Below are 22,230 nucleotides of genomic sequence, written 5' to 3' on the forward strand. Positions count from 1 at the left end.
TGGCTACTGTGACTGAGGAACTAAATTTTAACTTTAATTAATTTAAATAATCATGTGTGGCTACTGACAACCACACTGGAAAGTGGAGTTCTGGAGTATGGCTAAATTGGCCCCCAGTTTGTGGTAATTTGTTATGGCAGCCCTAGGAAGTAATACATATCCTAAGAACAATTTTGCCATGTTGGCTAAAAAAAAGGTCAGTCAGGGAGCAAACTGATACTATTCTGCAGAGGTTCTGCTTTAGTATACTAGTATACTTGAAGTATCTTTTTGTCTGAACAACCAGTAGCTAGATAAGTTGATGACTGGTAATAACACAGTGATAGCTAACATTTCTTAAGCAATTACTATGTCCTACGCTCTGTGATAACACAACACATGCACTTTCTCATTAACCCTCAGAACATTCCTAGGCTAACCATTACCGTACTCCTGAGGCTTAGGGAACTGAAGTGCAGGAATATCCAACTCAATTCTTGCTTAGTAGATCTCATCCAGGAATGGCACATACGTGACACATTTCATGAATCTCCCTTTTCCTATATACATGAAGGCCATTACTAAACAATCACAGAATGCTAGCCAGTGAACCTGGACTTTCAAAAGACCCAGGCAACAACTATTCCCCCAAACTCTCCCCGACACATCACTACTGGCATGCATGCATTCCCTTGACAAATATCTATTAACCACCAACTGTTCTAGGAATTGGGGATAGACAGAATGATGAAAAATACCACATCCATGCTTCATAGAACTTATATTTTAATCATGGAGACAAACATGTAAATAACTGAAAATGTTCATATCCTATCATGACAGAGGCTATGAAAAAAAAAAATTTTTAAAAAGGGAAAAAAAAGTCTATGAGTGGCAGGAGGTGGAGAGAGCAATTTTGCAATAGTGGTCCAGGTAAACCTCGGAGTAGGTAGCATTAATCCTGGGACCGGGATCCTAAGACAGAAGCATCAACATGAACCTCCAGGGGGAAGAACACATAAAAGAGACATGATGGGAAGTGAGGTGCAGAATGGAAGGAGATTGAGTCAAACAATTAAGGGAAGATATCAGGGATGGGCAAAAGTAGGTTTTAGTTGTATATGAAACACAGACTTTATTCTTGTATAATTGATTCTTGTATTATGAACAACTGCAGACCTACTTTTGCCCACCCCCTGTATATGAGACCTTGTAGTTCATGCTATGCATTTTAGATTTTATTCTACTAACAAAAGGAAGTCACCAGAGGGTTAAAGAACAATCTTAACAGCATTGCTGTGGCTAATCCTATGGAAAATGTGCAGAAACTACTCTTTATCCACATTTCTCTGTTCCCTGGTGTGAGTCTTTTTATACTTACCTGAATCGGGTTGGGGTTTTACTATCCCTTGATTGTATCCCAAGACATCTCAAATCCTTCCACAAGTAAGAGTATACCTATATTAAATATACACATAAACCTAGATGCAAAGGAACTTTCTCATTAGCTCTCTTAATTTTGATTGTATATAAATAAATTAGGGCAACCTGACATCATTCTAATTAAGAAGTATCAGATCAAAACTTTAAAACTACGTAAAAACTCTACCAACCTTTAAAAAAAAGTTTCTTTTTCTATAAGAACAGTACACATAAAGAGCCTTTTCTATCATGTGTTTGCTCAAATTTTTCACTTTTACAATAATGAAAGATTGATCCAATAATCAGCATCTAACAGGTTAAAGTTCAGTACTGGCATCTCCATAAAAATATTTTTCTCTCTAAAAATTTCTCTCAAAAAATTTTTCTCCAAGCTGTTAAGAAAAGTCCTTACCTCTAAAAATGATATTTACTAGTATTGGAAGAGAGCTCAATTTCCACATCTCTTCAATTTGGGGAAATCCATAGCAGTCACCAAACTAACAATATCTTTAACTCTACTAGATGAAAGATTTCCTGAATTCACAAGTCTGTGAACAATTTGCTAATGAGCTAAACAAAAGAGCACTTGATACTATGCTACATGGGGTTTAACTCTTTGAACATAACTTTCTCATCTCCTTTCATCTTCTTTCATCTCTTCTCTGAGAAAAATTCTTCCCCAATAGTAGAAACAGCCCTTTCATCAAAAATTATATGACAGTACATTCCACACATGGCTAAAAGCATATTTTCTATCTGAATGGTACCAGTGAGTGACTAACACTTAGTAAGAGATAAAAATTACTAATTGAAAGATGAGGCCAGGCTAGATGATGCCAGCAAAATGAGTATCAGTACCAGGAACTTCTTTCCTATAAATCCAATTAAAATACTTACAAAACTTTCTATAGTGGGAAAAAAATCTTTAAACATTTATAAGAAAATTCAACATGCTAAACTCAATTATATAGAGAAACAATATTTGGAACATCAGAATATTATCATATTACATAATAGAGCATGTTATAAAGTAAAAAGTTATTTTTGAAGTGATACTAAAGTTAAAAACAGTAATATTAGAACTAAAACAGAAATATACATGAGAGATGTAAAACATCCTATATAATAAAAGGCTAATATGCAAATCGACTGAACAGCAGAACGACCAGTCTCTATGATGTGCACTGACCACCAGGGGGAAGACACTCAACGCAGGAGCAGCCCCTGGTGGTCAGTGCGTTCCCACAGGAGGAGCACCGTTCAGCCAGAAGTTGGGCTCACGGCTAGCGAGTGCAGTGGCAGTGGTAGGAGCCTCAGACATCCTCCAAGGGCTCCCGGACTGCGAGAGGGCACAGTCCAGGCAGAAGGACCCCCCCCCCCAGTGCACGAATTTCATGCACTGGGCCTCTAGTCAACTAATAAGCACACTATATGTAGCAGGCAGAATAATGTTCAGACATCCTAACCTCAGAAATAGTGAATATGTTACCTGACATGGCAAATAGATTTTTCAGGTGTAACTAAGAACCTTGAGACGATGAGATCAGCCTAGATTATCCAATGGGCCACATCTATTCCCAGGAGTCCTTAAAGGCTGAGGAATGGCATTGTTCCCTTAGGTTGGAAGGAGGCCACAAGTCAAAGAATGTGAGTGGCCTCTAAAAGCTGGAAAAGGGAAGAACAAGGACTCTCCCCTAGAGCATCCAGGAAAGAATGCATCACTGTCTTGACTTTAGTCCAGTAAAACCCATGTCCAACTTGTGATCTCCAAAATATGTGTTGTTCTAAACAACTGTGTCTATGGTAATTTGTTATGGGGCTTACAAAACTAATATACCAATTAACAAACAAACTCATGGTAGTTAGCATCATAAAAGAGGGAAAGGAAAAATTAAAAAACAAATGCTGCTGGAATAGCTAGGAACAATATGGAAAAATTAAGTAAAATGTATGCATACATTATATTTAACAAACATTTACTCAACAATTATTGAGTCAGACACTGTACTGAGTATGGAAAGTAATGTAAAAATGTAAAATACTAGCAAAGAAAAATCTCTGGCTTTATAGAGCCTGTAAGTGTCCTTCATAGTAAACTGCAAGTAGATTGAAGAGTTGAATAAATCATTTCTATTCTTTAAAAAACAGTTTTTAAAAACAGATTTAGAGGAATAGGATACTTTATCAGACCGTTCCTAGATCCTGGGAATATAACTTTTAAGTTTTGAAACCACAAAAAAAAATTACCCACTTATGCCCCAACAAAATATTCAGGCTTTCTACTATACCAAAAATTTGAAAGACAATGAAAAACGTTGATAAAAAGACAGACAAATCTTTCTTCAAGTTGAAAAAGACTGATTTTTCTACTGTTGAGTTGTAGGAGTCCCTTATATATTCTGTATACAAACCCTTTTAGGAGCTCTGTGCTTTGCAAATATTTTCTCCCAGTCCATGGCTTGTCTTTTGTTTTTCTTAATAGCATCTTCTGAGAGGCAAAAGTATGTCATTTTGATGAAGTCCAATTTATTAATTTCTTTTATTTCATGTCCTAAGAAATAGTTTCATGTCTGTGTGTGTGTCCTACTTAAGAAAGTTTCCTAACTCAAGTTCCAAAATAAAAACACAAAATATGCTCAACAGCACTAGTCAACAGAGAAAAGCAAATTCAGACCACTACATACTCAGTACAATTGCTAACATTGAAAAACTGGCAACACCAAATTTTGGTGAGAATGTGAAGAAAGTGGAATTGCTGGTGGAAATACCTCAGCAGTTCCTTAAAAGGTTAAGCAGATGGCCCTAGCTGGTTTTTCTCAGTGGTTAGAGCGTCAGCCCTGGACTGAAAGGTCTCAGGTTCAATTCCGTCAAGGGCACATACCTCGGTTGCAGGCTTGATCCCTGGCCCCAGTAGGGGTGGGTGCAGGAGGCAACCAATTGATGTGTCTCTCTCACACGAATGCTTCTCTCTTTTCTACCCTTCCCTTCCACTCTCTATAAAATTCAATGGAAAAAAATATCCTCGGGTGAGGCTTAACAAAAAAAAAAGGTTGAGCAGATGCTTACTATGTGACCATACAATGCCATTCCTAGGATTTACCCAAGGTAATGCAAACATACCCACACAAAGACCTATCTATGAATGTTTATAGGAGCTTTATTTTTAATAGCCAAAAACCAGAAACAACACAAATTTCCACCAACTGGTGAACAGATGAACAAACTGTGGTTCATCACACAGTGAAATAATTCTCGGCAATAAAAAGTGGTGATTAACAATTACAACAACATGGATGAATACTTACTGCACTATGCTAAGTGAAAAAAAGCAAGAAACAGGTAATATACAATTCCATTTATATGACATTCTGAAAGAGGCAAAACTACAGGGACAGAAATCAGAACAGTCACTGCTGAGGACTGTGGGTATGTGCGTTTGGTCGGGGGATGGGACTGAGTACAAAAGAACACAATGGAACTTTCCAGGACAAGGGAAATGTTCTAGGTCTTAATTTGGGTGGAACTTACACAACAGTATGCATTTGTTAAAATTCATTTTAGGCAAATTCACTGTATGCTAATCATAGCTCAATAAATCTGACTTAAAATAAGAAAATAGATTACCATCAATAACTTATAAGAAAATAATTAACAGTTAATAAATGGCATACAGAAATAACTGCTAGATTATACCATTTCTAACCCCACCCAGTCCTTCACCCTCTCCTGTTGAGTCTGAGTTAAGCATTACACTGAATGTAAACTCCACCTCTTCACCTTGCACTACTCTATCACTCACCTGCACAACTCCAAACTAGGCCTCTTACAACTACTGCCTCCAAGTTACACTCCTTCTCCCTTCCAGGCATTCCTAAACACCCAAGCTTTTCCTTAGACATGCTGATGTTGCTGCTCAAAAGCCCTTTCTCCATTCATCAAACCACCACTCAGATATGTTTTATTCAGCTCTATTTCTCTAGAAAATAGTTTCATTCTAGGCACATAGTGGATTCCACATAGCTTCATCCCCATGCTCAATTCTACTTGTACATGAATCAATGTTTTTTAAAAAGCTAATACTGAACCACTTAACTATGCATGCTAACCACATTACAGATATTACCTCATTTAATCCTTACAAAATTCAGGTTCTATTATTATCTCCATTCTACAAATGAGGAAACTAAGGCACAGAGAGGATAAGTAACTTATACAAGGATAAACAGCTAGTAAGTGGTGCGGCAGGGATATTAACCTATGTAATCTAGCTCCTGAATTCAACTTAACTACTCTTTTTATAATTCAATAGGTGAAAAATGTATACACATATAGGTAGGTGCATTAGAAGAGGCCTTTAAAAAGATAACAGATCTAGAAAGGTATAAACATGAATGGGCTTTTAAATGTATATGTCATTCTGTTATGATATTGCATTTTTTATAACAAGTTAAAAACAAACACAATATCAAAAGAAGAAATATTAGGAGACATGAAGTCGTGAAAGACAGGAACGGCCCTATTTCTCAAGCTTCGCACTCAATATCAATGCCACTATTATTGTGACACTGTTTCACTTTTACAATATGGTATATAACAGAAAATTCCTCAAATATAGCCTCTTTCAAATGCTGCTTTAATTATACTTATAATTATACATAAAATTTCAAAATAAAGTGTTTACATTTGAAATGGTCATCATGCTGCTTGATTTTTCAGTATCAGAGCAGCATTCCTGAAAAGATGTTTAAACCACTGCAAATCAACTGAGTTAGAGGCCCTGAGATAAAGGGACACCTGTGTTAAGCCACATTTTTCTTCAGCTCTCCAAAGAAAATGCACCTGCTTGCAGGGCTCACAGATTGCACATCAGGAAGTTTTGACAGTTACAAATTTTCAACATCGTATATTCTGCTGTGAACTGCATGTTTTAGAATATTACAGCACGTGCATTAATTTGCAATTTATTTAGGATTTCTAGAGAAATTATACAATTACTACAAAGATAAGCCTAATGAATCAATACCAAGATCAAGTTCAAATGCAGTCCTTGTTTATTAGCACAGAGAAATTTATACAAAATGTACAGGTTTTGTAAACATGCTTTCCTGTAATAGTAAAAACCCCACCTTCCTAATAAATGTCATGCCTATTAATACAGGCTACTGTAATAATTGAGAAATAGCTTAAGAAAAACTCAAGAGAATAAATACTATTTCACCCATATATCCTGAACACAACTCCTAACCAATGAACACAAACTGTATTTCCATCAGAGCCTTACTGAGAATTTCCCAACTAATCAATCTCCCTGTGGTCTAGGACCCATCCCACCACATTCTCTAGGAGGCTTGAAATAATCTAGGCTCAAACCAGATGTCTCTCCCAAAACTGGAATGTAAGCTCTATGAAGACAGGGATCTCTGATTTTACAGACTGCTGCATTCCTACCACCCGGAACAGTACCTTGCACATAGTAAGCACTCAGTACATACTTCTGAATGGAAATAAGAAGATGCAGCAGCCCCAGGATCTGAAGCCAAACTTTCTGAGTCCTGAAATCTACTATTTTTTTTTCTACCAGACGTTATCAGAGAACAATTGCTTTCTGGTTGTTTTAAAAGAAACTTTCCCGCCAACAAATGAGCTGAAGAGAAAGAGAGGAATATTCAATAGGTACAGTCACAAGATCATGACATTACTACCTAGTTAGACACCAGGAGCCAATTTAAACATAATCTTTATATATATAAAAACCCTAATATGCAAATAGACCAAACAGTGGAACAACCAAACAAACCGCCAGGATGTGCACTGACCACTAAGGGGCCTGTGCGGAACATAGCGGGCATCAGCAGCAGACAGCAGAGTGCAGAAAATTGCGGGCGTCGGCTGCGGTGGGATGGTGGAGCAGGTGAGCAGGGGCATCAGACAGAGGCGGGGCACTGGTCACTGTCACCAGGACGAGCCTCTGGTGGTTACTGAAAATGCTTTGCTCCTGCGCACCACAGTCCCGCCTGACCCCCGCACCCGCTACTGGCACCCAGTGCCATTCCCAATCGCCGCTCAGGGCTTCTCCATCTCCCCCTGCTCCTGAGGGGCGATCTGGACAGCAGCCATGGTTCGCACGCACTGACAGTGCAGGCCCTGCTCGCACCCCTACTGGCTTCGGCCCCCATCGCTCTGCACTATAAGCAGGTGCGAGCGGGGCTGGCAGTCAGCGTGTGGGAGCAGCACTGGCACCCAGCGCCATTCCCAATCTCCGCTCAGGGCTTCTCCATCTCCCCCTGCTCCTGAGGGGCGATCTGGACAGCAGCCATGGTTCGCACGCACTGACAGTGCAGGCCCTGCTCGCACCCCTACTGGCTTCGGCCCCCATCGCTCTGCACTATAAGCAGGTGCGAGCGGGGCTGGCAGTCAGCGTGTGGGAGCAGCGGCGGCGGGAGCGGGGCTGCCAGCAGACAATCGCTCTGCACTATAAGCAGGTGCGAGCGGGGCTGGAAGTCAGCGTGTGGGAGCAGCGGTGGCGGCTTGAGCGGGGCTGCCAGAAGACAGAGGACCAGAGGCCATGGCAGGAGGGACCAGGCAGGGGCACAGAGGCTGGGCCGAGACCCGCCCCTGTGCCCACTGCAGCCTCGCGGCCCACAGTTCCTTTTAAGGTGCACGAATTTGTGCACTGGGTCCCTAGTAGAAAATAACAGGAAAAAGATGACACTGCATGAAAACTCATTCCAAGGTGGATAGCTAACCATAACTATCTGCCAAAAGGGAAATAAAATTTTTCACTGTAAGGTAAAATGTTCCAATAGTGAAAAAATGTAAAAGATCTTGATTGGTTACCTACAAATACATACATTTTAGACAGAAAAATAAAAAATTCATTTAATCATTCTAGGAAAACTGCTTCAGTTTTTCTCTTTTCTTTCTCCTCTCCCAATGTGAAAAAAAAATTAGACAGCTCTGTGCTCTAGGTTACTGCCACCAAAGCCAGGTCTGGACCTAGAAGTTGATAGGTTTTACTTCCATTTCCTTTCCGGGCACCACCACACAAATAATATTAATCACAACTAGATAGTTTCAGAAGGCAGCAAGACAGATAATGAAAAAGACCCAGGGGTCAAATCACCAATTATTATGTGCCCTCACCACATTGCTATCTCTGATTATGAAAACAAATTAAATGCCCCATTTCTAAAGGTTGATATTGATGGAAATTAACATGTTACAATGGTATCTTTCTTACTTATCAAATCTCTTCTCAAATGCTATGAGCATTTGCAAACATGGGATAGTATGTCTTTTTAATGCAGGTGTGCAATAAGTAGCTTGCTCACCCACTGATGCCCAACTAAAGGCAGCTTTTTATTTCAATCACTTGGTCAGCAGAACTGACACATCCTCCCTGAATTGTGGGGTGACAGAGACAAATCCCAGCAGGAGGGGAAAGCACAGAACGCAGTTACAGCTGTTCTTCCTTCCTCCTCTATTAACACCCTCTATCAGAGAAATTCTGTGAGGGAAATTCTGTGAAGGAATAACAGTTTTCATCCAGTCTGTAAATCAAATGTGCAATACAATTCCAAACACTCTCCAAGAAATAGTTTCCGAAATCACTGAATTTAAACATCTTCATATTTTTTCACACTTCAGAATTGTTTTTCCTTTGTATAAACCAATATAACTCATTTTTTTTATTTCAATGTAGCTCATTTTATTTCAGAAGGTTTCTGATTTTATAACAATTCTAACATTCTATTCAGAAACAGTCTCTATAAATACCAATTTTAGATTATTTTGGTTTCCTATTCCAGATTTTTTCCCCTGAAATTTTTGGTTCTGTGGACATAATTTTTAAATAGAGTCAGTTTTGATAGATGTGTCATATCACTATTATATGCTCTATAAAACGATGTTGACAAAGAATAATCTTATAGTTAAATAATAAATACTAAAAATAAAATTAAACTGTGAACCATTTCTATTGATAGTGTGATTCAGCTTTTGGAGACTTTTCACAATACACTGATTTTAATCTAAAATAAAAACCCCTTTGTGAGTATTAATGTGTGATGTATATTTCCTAAAAACCAGAAAATACTGATATCCAAAAATTAAGAATAATTAAGTATATTATGATATATCCTTCAATAGAATAATAATGAAGAATTTCATTAAAAACCTCCTGGAATAAAAGCTTGTGGAAAATAAGAAAAATAGTTTGGAGATTATAATTAACTAAAATATGCAAATATTAGAAGTCTGAAGAGGATAAGCAAGGTTATAATTATTGTGTTAGGGTGATGGAGTTATGGATTTTCTTTCTATTCACTTTTTAAAACATGTGTTCTTAAGTTATTTTTCCAATTATAAAGGAGCCAAATAAAATAAATCTAAAGAAGTTTAAAGGTAATACAATAAGACCAGGTGACAGAACAAGAGGGTGCTAGATTAAATAGAAAAACAAAGTTTAGCTGTTACAGCCATGGGTTTACATTATCCCTGAAAATCGTCTTCCACATTAACAGCACTATCTTGAGAATCTCCCCTGCCTCCTAACAGACACTAAGCTCTTTACTGCACACAATGGAGTTCAGGAAAACGTTACCATATGTACATAGAGAAGAGGCTTTTGCCATACGAAAGAAATTCTACTATTCTGGTAACTTAATTCCTTGAGATGAAATCTAAGATGAATCCCAAGCTTTTACCACATTCCATCTCTAAAACAAAATTCTAACTAGTTTCCTATTTCCCTAACACAGCAGGATTATGTTTACGAAGAAAGTTAGACTGACATGAAAAGATAACTCCGGAGTCCATATTCATTTCAATCCTTAAACCAAGAGAAATCAAAATGTAAACAGACAAATGATGAAAACAAACTAAGTTCCCAAACATTCAGGTTCTGTTTGTTTAACATGAGAATGTTTGCTCAAAGATTATTAAATCTGCTAGTGGGGCAAGGACCTCACAGCAGAAAACAAGTTTATTACACTAAGAATACAGTATAAGAACCTGTCATTGGTACATCAAATCAGGAAAAAAACAATAAATCTCAATCCAGGTGACAATTATTCATATAAATTTTTTCTACGAACATACAATATTTTTATGTTTTTTGAAACCTAAAGACTGTAAAAGATCATTGATGAGCATACTGAATGATGGGAAGATGACCCACCACATGTTGAATGATGGTCAACAAATAGTGACTAAATGGGCATCCTGTGAATGACAATAGCCACAAGAATAAGAGATAGTAGGTAGCAATCTTCCGGTTTCCCAAACTGACTGCCCAACAGCGGGAAAAGTATGCCAACAACACAAGTACAAGGGAAGATTCCTTCATTCAGTCGGTCAGTCACCCAACATTTACAGAGGGCCCACCGCACTGAATGATGGGAAGATGAACCACCACCACATGGTCAACAAATAGTGACTGAATGGGCATCCTGTGAATGACAATAGCCACAAGAATAAGAGATAGTAGGTAGCAATCTTCCGGTTTCCCAAACTGACTGCCCAATAGCGGGAAAAGTATGCCAACAACACAAGTACAAGGGAAGATTCCTTCATTCAGTCGGTCAGTCACCCAACGTTTACAGAGGGCCCACCGCATGTCAGGCATCATGGGAAAGCTGAAGAAACACGTGATGGTTTTAAAACAAAAATTGAAGAGCTGTCATCATGAAGCTAATAATTTAAACAGAGAGGTATGCTTTAATCAAAAAATCATGTACGTTAACCTCAAAATCACAACTCTGCAAAAGGCTGAGAGAGCAAATGGCAAGTAACTGCACAGTAAGCAAAGGGAGCCCCAACACAGGCTAATCGAGGACTGCACAGAATTGTCAGCAAAGGCTTGACAGAATGGTAATGTTGAAGCCAAGACTTCTGGAGGGTGACTGAAGGGAAGTGGGGCATTCCAAAAAAGGCATGTAGGTGTACCCAGATATACTGGGAGATGACAAGTCGTTTAGTGGGGTTAGAAAATTATAACGATATGGCAATATCGAACAGGCAGGCAAAGACCAAGTTATTATTAAGGGACTTAAATTCCATGCTATGACTTATTTATGTTGTTAGTTGTATGTGTGTATATGTGTGTTTTTGTTTTTGTTTCATGAGATAATCTAGAACATGTTTTTGGTGCTATGATGAAAAAGTTACACAGATATGACAAAATTTCACGCAATCGGGGAAGTATATTAAGGACACTCATAACTATAACACAGCATGTAAGTAAAGTAGAAACAGAAAATAGAGTATGGAGTTATTTCGTGTTTTAACAACATAAGACTTTCCTTTTTCCCCATCAGGTATAAGCTTACCCCTATGACACTCAGTCCTTGCAGGTAGTCCTGGCGCGGCTGGGCTTGAGGAACACATCCAGCCAGCACTATCTTCTTGTTCTCCTCTTGAGCTCTTCTAAAGATTGAAGAGAAGACAGTGTGAACTCCTTTGCTGGTAAGTATACCCGTGCAAACTGATGGTAATGCATATGAAATTCTCTAAATAATAACAAGCCAGTCTAGCATGAAACTGGATTTTCTTACAACTGTTTTAAAAAAACATAGTAAGACTTCTGTATGTGTCTATCATACCATAGAAGAGATAGTATAGGAAGTATTCAGAGAATGATTAAATGAATGAATGAATAGGCAGAACATAAAATACTATTTTAACAGCACCTATAAGTGTTTCATTTCAATAACTTAGAGTACTTCGGTACAATTTTTCCACTTGGAATCCTGAAAAAAACTTGTTAACAAAATCAAAAAGATCTGACTTCTGTAGATTGCTTAACATATATCCAAGAAAATAATTGCCTGCTTCAACCACCTGGTTTTACCTTTTTATCAGTACCAAGCACATCATTGCACACAAATAGTTTTCTTGTAATAAATGTGAAATACCTTATCAAACAAAAAAATCTTTCCATTTACTTTAACAATCTGTACAAGAAGTAACATCTGGTTTCCACAAGAACTGCAGCTGTAACACGGAAGATCATTGCCAAACATCCAAGAAAGCCTGTGAGGTCACCAATAATTAAATGCAAATAAAAAGCCTGCTTCCTATAAAGTGAATAAGTTACTTAATTATTATGTACATCTAAGACATGATGGTATTTAAGGAAATAGAGTGAAAAGGAATATGTGCCTTGTATTCAACAAGCCTATAGTTTATAATAGATGAGTTATAAAAGGACATAAGCAACACAGCATCAAATAAAACGCCCTTAGTGACAAAAGATGTACACACAACATATCATGGAGAGAAAAGAATGTGCACCTCGAAAAGGACAGTAAAAAAGCTTCTCAAAAACAATTGGGTGAAGTTTAAGGGGAAACAGAAGTTGGGGGGTGGGGTAATAGAGGCAGAGAAAACTTCAGGAGTTGTTATATCATGGACAAAGACAAGGAGGAAGAAAGAAAGGAGAAAATATCTCATTATAGAAAGAATTTCTGTATAAGGGAGACTAATAGGATGTATATTGCAGAAGGAGCCTTAAGAAAGAGGATGGATAATATTTAATTTAGTGGACAATGGAGAAATCTCTTAAGGAGGTGGGGAAATTAGTTGAATATCCTTGGCAAAGGGATGTGAAGACCTGAATGCATGTGGAAGAGGAGAGAGAGAGAGAGAGAGAGAGAGAGAGAGAGAGAGAGAGAGAAAGAGAGAAAAAAAAGAGAGAAAAGAAAGAGAGAGAGGAAGACAGGGGAAAGGAAGAGGTGGGGGGGGCGAAGAGGGAGGGGAGAGAGAGGGAGGAGGAGATGATTAAAGAAAAGGAGATTAGTTCTTTTGCTAAAATTTACTTGGGAAACCTCAAGAAAGAATCAAAGGTGATGCTAAGGTTTTGAGTTTAAGGCAGGGGTTAGCAAACATCTATATATACAAAAGGCTAAGCAACCTTCCAACCTGTAGCTATGATGCGCAATATGAGTGTCTGACCACCAGGGGGCAGACACTCAAGCAGGAGCTGCCAAGCTGCAGTGACTTGGCAGCAGCGGTTCTCAGGTGATGCACCTCAGAACCAGAGAGGAGGGAGCCTGATTCTGGAGGGCATCACCTGAGAACCTCCCTCTCACAATCCAGGACCCCTTGGGGGATATCAGAGAGCCAGTTTCGACCCATCCCCACAGGCCAGGCCAAGGGACCCCACCTGCTGGAGGGACCCCCCACTCACTCTGCAGACACCGAGGAGGGACAGCGCAAGGTTGGCTCCAGGGCATGTCCGGCCCGTCTCACCCAGTCCCACCCTGCCAGCCACCTTCTAAATAATTTCCTTTCAATGTGCACGAATCTGTGCACCAGGGCACTAGTTTTCTATAAAAGGCAGAGAGTAATACTTTTTAGGCTTTGGTGGTCATAAGTCTCTATTGCAACTCAATTCTGCCCCATTAGAGCAAAAGCAGCCATACACAATACTTAAATAAATGGGTATGTCTGTGTTCCAATAAAACTTCATTTCAAAAACAAGCAGAAGATCACATTTGGCCCAAAAGCCAGAGTTTGCTGAAGCCTAGCCTAAGAAATAAAAATGCAGCCATTTGCTGTCAGGAGAAGCTGGCTGAGAATTGGAATAGAAGGTAAGAAACTCACATGGGACACACTAAATCTGAGGATCCACTAATGCTATCAAGTCTCTGGAAATGCAAGTCACCTGGCTGGGAGTGAAACTTGGGGTAGATTTTAGATGATTCCAACGTCAGAATCCATTTGAGTAGCGAGCTTTAAGGTTGTTTAGAGAGGTGGAACATTTCTATAAGATAAAAATATTGGTGTGGAAAACAAAAAAGAGGTAACATCACCACCAACAATAATATGGTACCAACAATAATCATGGTTAGCATTTATATGGCTCTTCGTCAAGGTAACCATTATGTAGTTAACTATGTACCACATAGGAAAACAGTATAGCCAATATATAACACCCTAGGAAAATGTTCTGGTGACAGTATAAACATCAGACCAGGCATGAAACAGTCCAAGGACGATTTTAAGGAAGTAAGCAGAACAGCAGAAATAAAGAGGAAAAGTTCAAAACAGAGATGCTTGACTAAGAAAGTTATTTAAAATATTATTCATGCTTTTACTAAATTCAGCTTTAAAATGAGAAAGTAGACCAGACTAAGCCAATTCACACCCTAGTTACAAAATCTTAATGCCACACTTTATGTGACACAATAAAGTAGCAAAAGCTTTAAGGCAATTTCTCAGAGTATTTTTGCTCTAAACATTCCTTTCTTACATCCTATTTTTTTTTTGCTTAGTGAGTTCTGTTCAACGGTTAATAAAAGCCTAAAAAAAAATCTTTAGAAATGTATCCAGCACAGCCATATTTATAAAAGCTTTATCTTTCAAAATATGAATGTTGATAAAAATAATATCTTGAGAAATTTTTAAATAGTATGAATTTCCTTGTCTTCATTTTAGATAGCCTTGACATGATAATTAAAATGAAAATTGAATGTAAAGTTCATTCAAAATAATCATGAATATTTTCTTGAAACATATTCCTAAATTAAAAGACATAGCCTTGTCTAGAGCTTTAACTTGAGCAATATAGAAAACATAAAGACATCTCCCTCTCTTTTCTGCCAAGCACCAAATGCAAATAATAATTTGTACAGAATCTTAAAATTCACAGTATCGTAGAAAACACATAAAGATGACAATATCATTCCTTATTTAACAAATGAGAAATTAAGATTCGAGAAGATGCAATGATCAAAACCCAAAGTTCCACACTTGGTGGAATTAGTGCTGGAGCTAGGATGAGTCCCCAGTATCTACTGGGCCCTTGAGTATTACATTTTTATTATATTTCACAACATATATCAAATGAGTTTGATTGTGTAATAAACACTGGAACAAACATTTCTTGATGAAAACAGCATAGACATTTACAAATATTATAATATATTAAAGGTCTTCAAAGTAGAAACAAAATTTAATATTTGACAGTCTTGTTTTCCTATGTCTTGTGAACAAAATAATAGTCTACTAGAAAAAGAAGAAATTCGTACATATATATAGAAAAACCTAGTGCTCTACACTATGCATGTAGCAGGGAGGGAGAAAATGTTGCTTCTCCGTGTTCATTTCTCTTATTCTTTATTTCTTTCCTGCAAATTGATATTTAATTTACATAAAATATTATTATGTGTCTTCAACCAAAATTTGCATTCATGAAGGTGTTTTAAAATATATATCTGCTTTTTAATTTCTAAATGTATATTAATAAAAACTTCCTCACAACACCACCACAAAGGGTCAAATCAGTCTGCTGCCATACAAAGCAAGCACAGTATTAACTACTCTGCATGTGATTACTGTTTACATTCAAATATTCAAGTGAGAGGATACCTATTTATAGTGTTTATTTGTGTGTAGGCATGTAGCCATGTGAAATGCATAAAAACAACTTGGCAAATAATGCAAGAGAAAACAACTAAGGATCTGGGACGGTGATATACCTCAAAAACTATGATGCCCTTCCTAAACTCTGGAGCAACCAGCCAAGGAGGACATAGCTTGTCGTGGCAACACAACTCTGTCCTGCTACGACTACTGTCAGGGCTAATGACTTAGGCAGGGAGCTGCCAAACATTGAAAATAAAGTCACTCTAAGACTTGATGGGATTTATTAATCTGAAAAAAATAATCCAAGCAGATATATTCAGATGTGTAACTGGGGATGTCTAGGGACATTCAAATCCAAAGCACTAGAGCACAATATAATCTCAGACTCACAAGACTGAATATTCTTTTAACCAACAAAACTAAAACATATTGCACATTTTATGTCCCATGAGGAGAAAGAATGTAGTCATCATTGCACCTAGAAAAGAGGAGTCCAAAGTACAGATAAGAACCACTTAAGAAATTCCCATTTGATTCCAAGGTTCAATAGGTTTCCGTTATTGTGCTTACTGCCAATACAAGTTCTTGGCTACACCTATAAAAATCACTGTCTATTAGAAAGTCATAATTCAGCATTTTGTTTTTTCATTGTCATTCATTCACTCACCACATGCCAGACACACACACACACACACACACACACCCGCACATACAAAATAAAAAGAGTCACTGATCTCAAGGAGTTCACAGTCCAGTGAGAAATGGAAGATATGGGCCTTAGAACCAAGGTTTTTACATAAAGGGGAAGAATAGAGATCTGGAGGTAATAAAGGATGCTGAGAACAGCCCTGTGGGAGAACCAGCATGCACTACTATAAAGAGACCCAAGGGTACCTGATTATGAAGGAGAGACGGCTTTCTCTGATAGCAGGGCTGTGTAACTCTGATGCCAGAAGCGGTCCCTAAGGAACCAGATCAGGGTCACAGGGGAGGATGAGCAAGGGAGACCAGAATAGTCATCATTATCCTGCTCCGCTCCCCTATTGCATCCTGTCCCTGTGTTTTCATCTGCTTTATGGACCAAGAGTCTATGAATGGTTTTGTTTGAAGAAAGGATTCTGTGACTTTAAGAAGAAAAAACAACAACTGAGAATAGGACATACAGACCTTTTTCTCCCAGTTTCATTGTGGTATAAACGACAAGGGTGTAGACTTCTGTGAAGAGGTTAAGGATTTAAAGAAAGTTGGTTCACTGTGGAAAGGGAATTTCAATGAGAAGTATAAAAAAGTTTTTAAAAGAAGCTACAGGGAATATAAGTGATGATGGAAAGGGGTGAGACCAAAGACAGGAGGTATGGCAGTACCTCCTACAGAAATCTCAAAATGGGGAACTGGTGCCTGCATGCTCGTTAGAAAGTAAGGAACAGCAAAAAGCACCAGGTAGGCCTAACTAGCCTCATGGCTTTAAAGGGAACCAAGTGCAGAGAATTTTGATTCTTCTCTTTCTTTTGTGTCAGCTATTCTCAACATGTTATTTAACATTTTAACTCAATCTACTGCCACCATTTCTAACTGTTATGCAATAAATCTATAAAAATTTCTGGAATAAATGATGACAATCACCAACTTCACAAATTTATTTACAAAATATTCTGTGCCTATTATGTGTACAATATATACTTAGAGGCCTATCAAATATAAAGAGGACTTTGTGTTTCAAGGAATACACATGAAGCTGAAAAAGCTAAGAAAATAAATATGCAATTTGAAGAGAAGCATAAATATACACTGTAAGTAAATGGTTAGTTCCTTAATAAGTAAAAGTAATTTTACAGACTAGTGGATACCAAACTCTTTTTCAAGGCACCCACCAGTAAAAAAAAGAGGGTAATGTACCCAAATACAAAAACATATACAATTATATGTAACTCATACTCATATATTGTATACATTATAAAGCATACCTTAATATTAATGTTTTTAAATAAAATACCGCAAAAGAAAATAAGTGCTCTGAGTTTGAATAGGAAGGAAACCACTACAGACTCTAATGAATGATTAGTAGAATCTTCTGTTCTCACTGAAAGGCACCAGAATATGCCACCCTAAAATACACCACTTTGCCATAAAGATTATTTTGAGCTGAAAGCATTTTAGAAACAGCAGACTCAACTCAGGGGGAAAAAGCTCTCTCCCCTCTGCTATCTGGCTAAAAGCAGGACACAAATTTCCATTTGGAAAGTTACCTCCCTCTCCAGTACCAGAAAGACAACTACTCCAGAGACAACTCTGACCTGTGTAGCAAACCCTACTACACAACCCTTATTTACCATGTACGTCCTAATAACCTTCCCATAACTCACCCCTGCCCAAGAATCCCAAACTCTTTCCTCTGTCTAAAGCAGCGGTTCTCAACCTGTGGGTCGAGACCCCTTTGGCGGTCGAACAACCCTTTCACAGAGGTCGCCTAAGACCATCCTGCATATCAGATATTTACATTAGGATTCATAACAGTAGCAACATTACAGTTATGAAGTAGCAACGAAAATAATTTTATGGTTGGGTCACAACATGAGGAACTGTATTTAAAGGGCCAGAAGGTTGAGAACCACTAGTCTAAAGTCTTCTCTACTCTTTATCCCCTTTATTAAAATGGTGTATGATTTCCAAATTCTAATTGCCTACTGGAGTCACATTTCTTTGTGAACTCCCATGCTTACTTCAATCTGTGTGTTGTTTTTCTGTTTTCCTATCATCCGTGTTTTATCAGTTTGATTCCCAGGCCCCAATTGTTGAACCTAAGAGGTTGTTTTTTTCCTCTCCCTTATATCATGAAGTATAAGGTTCGCTGGTATTTTTATGTCACTTCCAGATCCAAGGCAAAGTAAGATGAGTAAAAATTAGTGAAAAGCAGACCCTGTACATTTGATAACTCACTACATTTAAAACTGCATTGAAGACTCGCACAGCACATAGCATTTGAATCAATCATTTCCTTCTTGTTAAAGTAAAACACCCCTTCCTTAAAAGGATTAACATAAAAATTAACCTAAAGTTATGAGATACACATCACTATTATAAAGAATATCCCTATAAAATGTAAAGCAAAAATCTGTAATTAGTTCACCTCCCCTAAGATCACTATCCTGATACTCTATGTTAGGAGATAATAACCTCAACAGAGCAAGGAACAAAGAGTGGAAAGAAAAAGAAATGAAGGGGGGGGGGAGGGGAGGAAATTCAAGAGTATATCAGTATATCAGACCTTAATAAAGTGACATTAAGAAGAGACAACCTGATCAGCTGTTACATTTATGCAATTCACCATCCAATTTGCACATCTCATTATACTTTACTCTAATTATCACATGCACCAAGAAACACTAAAATTAAATTACAACATGAATCTATGTTATGATTTGAGGAACAAATGAGGAAAATTTACTGTTCGGTTTTGAACTAAAAAATGAATTAAAGAGAAAAACATTCTGAAGGAAAATGCATACTTGGGCTCTATCCTGAATAAAATTTGAGCTGGAGTACTGTTAGATCCCAACCTGATTTCTGGTGGGAGACCCAGACAAATTTAGAATTCAGAATTAGCTAAATAGTCTGAATAAAGAGTTGTTTTAAATAAACACTTAACTTATAACAGGTTTCTAAACAAAATTTTTTAGTGTTTTACATCTTTTTCAAAGTCACTTTCCCAAAGAGACATTAATTAATATAAAAACTGATCTCTTGGAGCGGGTAACAGAAAAGCACTTTGTTATTTAAAAAAAAATACAGTAAGAAGTGGCCAAGCAAAAGACATTCAGAACTGGGAAAGGTAAGAGTCTGCAAGAGTAATCTCCTTGGCTAATTTACATGATCATGCAATTGTCAGCTAGAGGACAAAGAGGCAACAAGAACAGATTCATTTCCTTCAAAGCTGCCATAACGGGGTTTCAGCAAGCACTAACTCCTATGTGATCAAGAGGTTTCATAGGAGGAGCAAGGACAGAGAATATCTGTATTTTAGGGCAGTATAAAACACTCATGTTTAACATACTCTTGTTGAATCACTGTCCCAAATTACCTCTACTGTTCTTATGCCACTGGCTGTTAATACTGCAGTTCTTTCAATAGACATCTCTTCCCTACCAGAAGATAAGCTTCTTGAGGACAATGCCTAGATATGATTCACTTTATAAACCAAAATTAATTTCAGATTATAACAAAGAATAAGAAATCATTTATTTGAGCAAAAGAAGTGCAGCCCAGGAGACACAGATTCAGGTAGCAAACTAAATTGTGCTCTGCTGAGACAAAGGGGAGGTCACTTTTAATAGCGAAAGTTCCCACTTAAGTTCCCAATATTGTCTGTTTTATGTAAATGAGGTATCCAAAATCATCACTTTTGATTGACCCAAATCACACATTCCTGATTGGCCAGCATTATGGATCCTGATTGGTAGTTATGGAGTAGTTCTGATTCGATGGAGCAAGTACCATTGGCTGAAAAACAAAAGTTGGAATTCCCTTATAATAGTACTCAGAAGGCTTAAAAGAACAGGGCATAGCATGGGAAGCAGACAGTTCAGTCTAAGGTTCTTACCAATAAAAAAAAGTACGTGAGAAGCCCCTGTCAGTAAATGGTTGTTAGGTTCTTATTATTTATAAAATGTGGGCCCTTCTTGACCATGGGGAATCCACCTCAGCAGATAAATTCCTTCTCAAAGTGCTCAACAAATCAATCTTTCTTCTCAGGATCCACATATCTCAGGGAACATTAAAAAATATATATATAGAAATTTAATAAATGAAACAAAAGCCAATACCAGAACATAACATCAATCATTACAGTTGTGATTAAAAGCCATGCTTTTGTCTCTTAAAATGTAATAAGGAATCATTAAACAGGAATCTATCTTGTCCATCAACAGAATTCTAGATAACCAATCAGAGGAGCTATATTTGATTGGTGTCAACACCATTTATCTATATTTAAATTTTATGGTAAGTCATCACAAGATTTTCACTCTCACAAATCATATAGACAATTTTTAAGGCCCTGGCCAGTTTGTCTCAGTGGATAGAGTCCTGGCCTACAGACTGAAGGGTCCCAGTCAAGGTTTGATTCCAGTCAAGGGCACATGCCCAGGTTGTAGGCTCCACTGGGGATCATGCAGGAGACAGCCGATCAATGATTATTTTCATCATTGATGTTCTCTCTCTCCCTCTCCCTTCCTCTCTGAAATCAATAAAAATATATATTTTTTAAAAAGAATTACTATCGTAGTCTTTATTATTTTCTTAGTGTTTAAAAAAAAAACATAATTTTCCTCTCAACTCTCTCCTTCACCCCTCTAGCACTTCTTCCTAAAAACAAAGTCTATGTCCATTTCTTCAGAAACGTAATAGAGCTCTTGGTTATAATTAATCTGACCTCTGATCAAAAAGGTATTTATCATAAATGCAACATTAAACTTCCCAAGGGCAAAAAAATTTTTTTGCAACAGCAATAAACAACTGATCACAGACAAATCTTGGAACTACTGTTCACTCCTAGTTCCAAAAAGAAAAGCAATTTCAGTGAAACACATTGCCCTCTTTTCTTCTATGAAAATGCCCTAATGCCAACATAAATGGACAAAATAGAAACCATTTGGGGGAAGGGCTATTTCTATTGTTTGCAATGGCAGCCAAAAAATAAACTTCATTACATTAACATCAACCGCATTAGCATCTATTCAAGTTATCAACTGAAACAACCAAACAAATGACACAATTTAGTAACAAAACTTAAACAAACCATAATATATCATAATATACAACAAAAAAAGAGGTTTTCTACCTTATTACCGTTGTCTATTATGAAGAAATTAAAGTTAAACAGACTCACATGAAAAGGAACTATGAGCTCCCATATTAAAGAAAAACCTGCTTAAAATGCCTCATCTATGTTCACTGTTGTCATCATAAGGTACAGCAACAACAAAGACTGTAGATATACATGAAAAACAATACGTAGGACTGCCACAATTAAGAAATTTTTATATAATAAACTAATAATTATTTAACAGTCACTATGAAACAATATGAAATACCTGGGGTCAAAAATTATATATACTTATGCTGAAGAGAAAAAACTTGGTTGGCTTTAACTACATAATCCCATATAATTATCCATTTCACTTCATCTGTACAAAGCATGTTTTTCTCAGGATGGTTTTTTAATTATTAAGACTACCCCATATAAAAGCTCCATTTCCTTCTAAAGATTTTTGTCTGAATTCTACTAAAATTAATCTATCAATTAGTCCTTTAAGTAACGATATATGTTATTAATGCTCACAAGTGCACAAACACACACACACACAAAGAGAAAATCAACTTTATTAGGTTGATGTTACCATTTTAATCTCAGAACTAATTAACAAAGTACTACATATCTATATATTTGTAAATATATTTTTATTG

The 22,230-nt window shown here is 37.3% G+C and overlaps 1 protein-coding gene across 6 annotated transcripts in view; it reads right to left on the minus strand.

Annotated features, from left to right (window-relative positions):
- Positions 1–22,230, minus strand: part of CDKAL1 (CDK5 regulatory subunit associated protein 1-like 1) — a 645,197-nt gene that overhangs the window by 454,877 nt on the left and 168,090 nt on the right. For all 6 annotated transcript variants that reach the window (XM_005869973.2, XM_005869971.2, XM_005869975.2 and 3 more), the window contains exon 6: positions 11,730–11,826. In XM_005869973.2, the coding sequence (XP_005870035.1) occupies positions 11,730–11,826 (97 nt within the window). The remainder of the gene's footprint in view (positions 1–11,729; positions 11,827–22,230) is intronic.

Source organism: Myotis brandtii, unplaced genomic scaffold (genome assembly GCF_000412655.1).
Source record: "Myotis brandtii unplaced genomic scaffold, ASM41265v1 scaffold311, whole genome shotgun sequence".
Taxonomy (NCBI): domain Eukaryota; kingdom Metazoa; phylum Chordata; class Mammalia; order Chiroptera; family Vespertilionidae; genus Myotis; species Myotis brandtii.